This window comes from Watersipora subatra, chromosome 8, assembly GCF_963576615.1.
Source record: "Watersipora subatra chromosome 8, tzWatSuba1.1, whole genome shotgun sequence".
NCBI classification, from domain to species: domain Eukaryota; kingdom Metazoa; phylum Bryozoa; class Gymnolaemata; order Cheilostomatida; family Watersiporidae; genus Watersipora; species Watersipora subatra.
In genome coordinates this window covers 63,164,225-63,171,283 of record NC_088715.1, presented here as the reverse complement: position 1 = coordinate 63,171,283, position 7,059 = coordinate 63,164,225, and the positions used below count along the sequence as shown (strand labels likewise).

Below are 7,059 nucleotides of genomic sequence, written 5' to 3'. Positions count from 1 at the left end.
GCTTAGATGATATACATACTAGTAATCATAGGTAGAGTATCATATTATAGCTCAGATGATATACATACTAGTAATCATGGGTAGAGTATCATGTTATAACTTAACTTCAATTATCTGTATACTGTACAAGTAAATAATTATACTTAAAAAGGTTCATGCAGTACTTAGAGTTGTACACATAGTAGTTGTCATAGGTACCCGAAAACTATATTTTTGCAAATTTGAATATCTTACACATTCTATTAAGTGAAATTAAAGTTATAGTACATATTGTCGCTATTGTTGCTGTAGGTAAGGAGCCACTCTCAGTTCCTATTATGGATTCCAGCACAAATGCTGATAAAGATTATTTAGTTAGTTTAGACATTCTCCGCGGTAAGTTAGACGACATACAGTCGGAGGTGGCAGACTGCGAGAGGAAGTACCCAGCATATGCCTCTGAGGAAGGTTGGCTTGAGGCAGAGTACAAATTCAATTCCTGCCTCGAGGTTTGTATCTGTTTGAGTGTGTACCAATAATGCCCAAGGTAATTTCACATAAGGGGAGACAATTACAATTTCTGTAGGATGGCTTTACAGGAATATTTTAATATCAAATTAAAACCATCTATCAAATCTATTTAATGAAGTTAAGAATATAATAAATAACTAATATAAGTTAACAAATAGCTAATATAAGTTAACAATTTAACAAATACTTAATAGAAGTTAACAAATTTGCCAATAGTTAATTGAAGGAAACAAATAAACAGATTTTTTAAACTCATTTCATAAACTAGACTCAGAAAACTATCATTGGAAATGCTAAAGATGCCTGAACGGGGTCCAAGTAAAAAGTCTATCCAAGTTGTTGTCCTGTTTCTGATTGAATGTTGAGGCAACATTTCTCCAACAAATGTGTATTTTACGGAAAATGTTATAATGTTACCATTAATTATTGTATGTGATAGTAATGTTATAGTTATCAGAAATCTTAGAATCATATGTTATATAGATTGTGTGCTATAGCTAGAATAATGTACATACCATTTATCTTAGATTGTGTGCTATAGTTAGAATCATGTACATACCATTTATCTTAGATTGTGTGCTATAGCTAGAGTCATGTACATACCATTTATCTTAGATTGTGTGCTATAGTTAGAGTCATGTACATACCATTTATCTTAGATTGTGTGCTATAGATAGAGTCATGTACATACCATTTATCTTAGATTGTATGCTATAGCTAGAGCCATGTACATACCATTTATCTTAGATTGTGTCCTATAGCTAGAGTCATGTACATACCATTTATCTTAGATTGTATGCTATAGCTAGAGTCATGTACATACCATTTATCTTAGATCGTGTGCTATAGCTAAAGTCTTGTACATACCACGTATCATCTTTTAATCATTATAAGGTACAGCCAGACCAGCTAATAAGTGAACATGAGCTCTTCATATAGACAAATTAGACTTTTAGCGATTGTCAATTTGTAGCCTGACCAGGCAAATGCTCCGGGTGATATGGGCCTTTTTAACTTTTTGGTAAAGCTAAAACTTTTATCAACGTAAGATCAAGGATCAGGATCAAGGATCAGGGCTATAAAGCTACATTAGACTCTTTTATATTAAACATGGTATTTTTTATTGTTACAAGCTTTTTGATTTTAAATTTTATTTCTAGTTTCTTGGAAGCAAAAACCTCAAGATTTTGCAGCTTAATAGTGAGGCAGGCATGCTAGCCATGATTAACGACTTGAGAGCTACTGGTGCTGACGCTGCTCTTATCAACTTCGCTACAGAGTACTGGGAGAACTTCGACTCTGTCATGGATCTAGTCACACAAGTGAAGGACAAATACAACTTTCAGGTTTTCAAACTTTTGTTTCTGAATAATGTACCTCATATAAAAATATGGTTGTCCTGTCTTCATCAGAGTAAAATATGATGAAGTTATGACTCGACCTGCGAACAACAGGTCAGGGTTTGATTCCCAATAACGGCCACCGGTGATGGCAAGAAGGGCACTCAACCTTAAATTGCTCTCTGCAACTGGGTATGTCTCCAGTCGTTCGGGTTCCCTTTGCAACTAGACTTACCCGTCTGCAGTCAAGATCACAGAGCCATTGTCTGTACTACACTACTCTTAATAACACGCACAGCCTCTGGTTGCAGTAAGATAAGCAGATGTCATACTCCATCTTCGAGAGATCGCTCACACAAATTCAAAAGATTAGCTATAAAACTTTTTGAAGCTCAGTGATTTTTGTAATGTTTGAAAATACAAAATAATTCTTTTATTGTTGTGGACGTTAGGTAGCTTTTTAATCTGGTTACATCAACTTGTTTCCATCAACTGATGTACTTTCCTTCAGAAATCAATATTACCAACTAAACTTTTCTTGGTAACTAACATGCTGGTAGCGCTTTATATTGCGCATGAACGACTTGAGGTACACTTATCCTAGCCAGATCAGACTTAAAGTACAACCTAGAAAGACTTAAACAAGTTTACTTGATTGTAATTTACAGGTTCTTAACAAGCTGCTGCTAATGTTTAACAACCAGATGCTCTGCCCTACGAAAACCAACATGCCACTGACAGTCGAATACTGTAACCAAGTTATGCAAACAATGACAACCATAGACAGGCTCTACAGCAGGCTTAGGACTCTCTGCCAGTCATACAGAACCAAAGTAGACAAGTGAGTTGAAACCATGAACTCTTGAATACTATCTTGTAAGTTGAGAACTTCATGTTCAAAGGTATCTAAATGTATGGTTATTGGTGCTATTGATGAATAAATATTTACTGTTTGATTCATCTGATATTTAAAAGTTTAACGATTCTGGCATCTTGGCGTTTTGAAGGCTATTACAATCCCACATTCTGGGGTCTTTGAAAACTGTGTGAAATCCACATTGCATGGTCTCTGACGGCTGTGTTGGTCTCACACCGTGTGGTCTTTGAATGCCTAGTATGTGTTACATCGCCCGTTTTTATTCAAATCTTCCTATTGCTCATGCGCTGGCTCTTTCAAATTTATAGATAAAAGTTGACTCATTTTAGAGATCTCTTTGAGAAACTGTCACAAGAAACTTTGCTGATAGTAAGACTTCCACGAGACATCGTTGTCAAGTTGAAGATACTTATATCCCTTTCCAATGATCTCCTCAACAGGTTAGTTTTTTGGTCAATAGCAATACTTGGGATAGCAAAGAGTTGGCTACTCTTTCATGCAAAGCATCAGCATGTGTGTAAGTATGCTACAAGAACATCTTGAAAAAGTGTGGGCTTAGCGCTGCTGTTATCATGCTCCCTCAAAATGTGCTGTCTGTTTAATAAGAGGGCAACTCCAGTGTAATGCTGCTATAAATGTTTTAATTTAAAATAAAACTTCAGTTCTTTTTCAGCTAACTATTTGTGGTCATTACAGATGTGTTCAGGTGTGGCTTGCTGATTCGCTAGTATAATATGCAATGCCAATACTTAGAAATTACTATCTTCTAATATCTGATAATTTTAATTCTTCTGAAAGACTGTGAATGCACACACAGCTGATCAGTGAAAATAATAAAATATTTCGTCATATTTCAATTTGCTCCTTAGTCATTTACTAATATAGGAGGCTTTCTTATTCGAATTAAATCTCCATGAGTCATTTTAGAGAAACAAAGTTTGTGACAGCGATGACGGCAGCCCTGTTAGAATGCAGGAGGGTTAAACTAGAGCATGAGAAAAGACTAGCTGAGAAACGAGATGAACAGCTGGATAAGATCAACTCTGTTTACTTGGCCACTTTACTGCTCGACAAGAATAAGGTACAGGAATAAGGTATTTCTCTGGCAGTTTACTCCTCTCCTTAAAATAATTTACTTTTGAGCGAAGAGCTTAAACTCTGTTAATTGTCTTCTCTCATCTAATATCTCTTGCTTCAGTTGGCTGTGAATAACAGCCATAGAAGGCAGTACAATCCACCATATAAAGCATTTGATTTAAAGTCTAGTAATTGACACGTTTACTGCCACCTTTTAAACTATTCCATAATTTAGTGTCAAAATGTTCACCAGCTTTTATCGTATGTAAAGTAAGATATTGTTTATATTGCTAGGAATATGTTAGAACCTGCATGATAAAAAGTGGGATTAGCTGTCCATGCAGAATAAAAAGTTTACAAAGATGCCTTGATAACTTGGAGTTATCCCTCTTTGCTCTTTTCAACGATACATGTTTTATTTAGTCATAGCGGTCTTTCTTATTGTTGTCATCATTCTTATTACTGCAAGTTTTTTCTTCTTATTTTTCATTATTGTTATCATTCTTGTTATTGATATGGTTTAATGCTCAAAAAGATGGCGGTGTCCATTTATGGGAGTTCATAAAATATATTTAGCTAATTTAGCAGTGGTCACTCTAGCAGCGCTGTTAATTTGGGATAAAAATTAGATCAAAACGCTATATAAATGTTCAACCTCAGAAGGAAAATACACACAGAATGTTTATTTACAGCCTGTACATGCATACACACTTGTTTACTTCTCTCACCGCCATTTATATTTTTTTATATTTTATTTTATATTTTTTTATTGAAACATTACACTTTGCACATCTTTTTATTATTTATTGCATTATTATTTAATTATTGCGCTTAAATTATCGCTAGATTACAGAATATTATAGTAATCTATGTTTTAGCGTGGCTTATTATTTTATTTTTTGTTCCCACGTTATAATACGTATTATAATATTCATTACGAAAAGAAATAAATAAAATCGTCGTGTTATGCGGATGTAGGAGCAAGTACAGCAATTAGACAGAGAGTTGGATGAGCTACAAGCGCACCTGAGCAACAAAGAGAATGCTCTGCACTCTACCAAGGTGGAGATGCAGCGTGATCAGAATGCTATAGAGTTCCTCAATCACACCATTTCACAGACGAAGCGGAACCAGAGGTTAATGGCTAAACGACAGCACTTGCTCAAAACGCAACAGTCTCTCGAAAAGGTACTCGCTAGAGTGTCTGATTTACGAGAGACTAATAAAAGTGCATGACTTGAATAGCTATATTATGTGAAATGAAGTATGTGGTTCAGGTGATAAATGCTGTTGCTGTTACAAATGCTGTTACAAACATCACGCTGGTACCAAGGCTACAAACGTCATGCTGGTACTAAGCAAACCTCTGTAGCCTGACGTCTATGCCAAACGCTTTTAGCCACCATGACCTAAAAATTCACTTATTGTTCAAAAATTGCTGCGTAAAACATAGGCTCTCCTTTTTTATGACATTTGAGTGTGAAGTCTTTGTTTATGCTTTTTGTTAAAACTTTGCTATGGATAAAGAACTGACTCATAGCCTGTGGTCCCTCTTTTTATCATGAACATGTTAGCTAATCCATCGCAATTTCTCATTGCAGATGTTGCAAGTTTGAGCGACTTTTAAAAAGTTGTCAAAGCATAGATAAAGAGAATTGTTTGAGATGTGTTCTAAATATTATCACAGTAAATGTCATAATATGTCTATGGTGTATTTTTCAGCATATTGTATCTCTCATAGACATCAACTTCCCATCTAGGTTTACATTTTTATAGTCACATGGCACGCATTCATGCGTGCCATGAATGTGTTGATTGATTATTATTTTTGTTATGATCATCATTTGTTATTTTAGTTATTGTTCTTATTACCACTATCATTCTTATTATCGTTATCATTCTTATTATGGTTAGCATTCTTATAGCCATTATTGTTCTTATTTGTATTTCATCATCATTTGTTATTATCGTATTTTTTCTGATGTCATGATTTTTCTTGTTATCGTTATTTTTCTTGTTATCATTATCGCTATCGTTTTTCATATCTACCTCTTTCCATATTCTGAGAATGTTTATTATTCTCCATAGAAACTTGAGCAAATCAGTGGAGAACTGAAGACAGTCAATGAGGTCTTACAACAGAAAACGTTAGAGAAGGATGAGATGAATGTGACGCTCAAGCAGAATACCCTGAGCTATACTACTGTCACTGAAGACCTTAATGCCTTCAGTGATACTCTCGATGAGATTGAAAAGGAGACCAAATGGGCTCACACCCATTTGATAGACATAGAAATAATTCATTGCATTAAGACGTCTCCAGAGAACATTGAAGAGATAAGAGACAGGCCACAGAGTGTTAAAATAGCCAGGTCATTACGTGACAAGATAACCCGAAAACGACTAAAAAATCCATAGTTTACCAAGTGAATATATCCACATCAGTTTTAGCAGCCCCATGACACTAACTCGTTATTATTTATATATTTTATTTTTTTACTTTTGGCCCAAATTTGTAAATTCTCAGTATTTGTACCAAGTCTAAGATAATGCTTTCAGGCTGATTTATCAACCATGATTTTTATGGTGCCATCATCATCATTATTATCATCATTATTGCAGAACTTGCCCATGAGATATGCATGTTTTCTGGCATGCATACACAGGTGCTCTGTACCCGACAGGTTTGCCCAGGTGCCCTTTAGTAATTTATTTGGCTTTTCTAAAAGACTTTTTATTGTGCTACAAAATAGTTAAGAAAATGACTCCTGTATTAAACTTTGACCTTCATTTAAGGATTAGTCTTTAGATACACTTTTGTTGTTGTCTGCAGTTAGTGCTCTCTCTTTCTCTCACGGCCAGTTACTTGGAAGAAGCTGTCTCACGGCGTCAACTTTATTGCTGACTTCTCTACATTTATCTGTGTTTATTTCTTTTGACTTCAAGGTAGTGATTAGTGTTGCAGGTTCGTATGCATATATTTGTCTGTGAGGCTTGACTGACTAACAATAATTGATTGAGTACCAAGATACAAGAATTTATCATGCAGAAATAGACGTTGTACAAACATTATTATCTGCCGCAAATGGTCCATTGTAAGCAGGTATATAAACATTGCAGCAATGTGGATGCAATAATAGCCCACAAAAATGACACTAATAAAAACACATTCAAAGCTATACAATAGGGATAATGGGATTCCAATAAGGCATAATACAGGTGTCTGCAAAAACCCTTATATTATTACAAAACCTG

At 35.0% G+C, this 7,059-nt stretch overlaps 1 protein-coding gene across 1 annotated transcript; it reads left to right on the top strand.

The window, feature by feature from the left end:
• The first annotated feature begins 317 nt into the window (after positions 1 to 317).
• Positions 318 to 6,567, top strand: LOC137402000 (chromosome partition protein Smc-like). Its single transcript, XM_068088470.1, has 7 exons — positions 318 to 488; positions 1,671 to 1,856; positions 2,519 to 2,691; positions 3,057 to 3,167; positions 3,655 to 3,808; positions 4,783 to 4,992; positions 5,893 to 6,567. Exons 1-7 carry the CDS (start codon positions 318 to 320, stop codon positions 6,220 to 6,222), a joined length of 1,335 nt encoding a protein of 444 aa, XP_067944571.1. The 3' UTR covers positions 6,223 to 6,567.
• Positions 6,568 to 7,059: the final 492 nt, after the last annotated feature.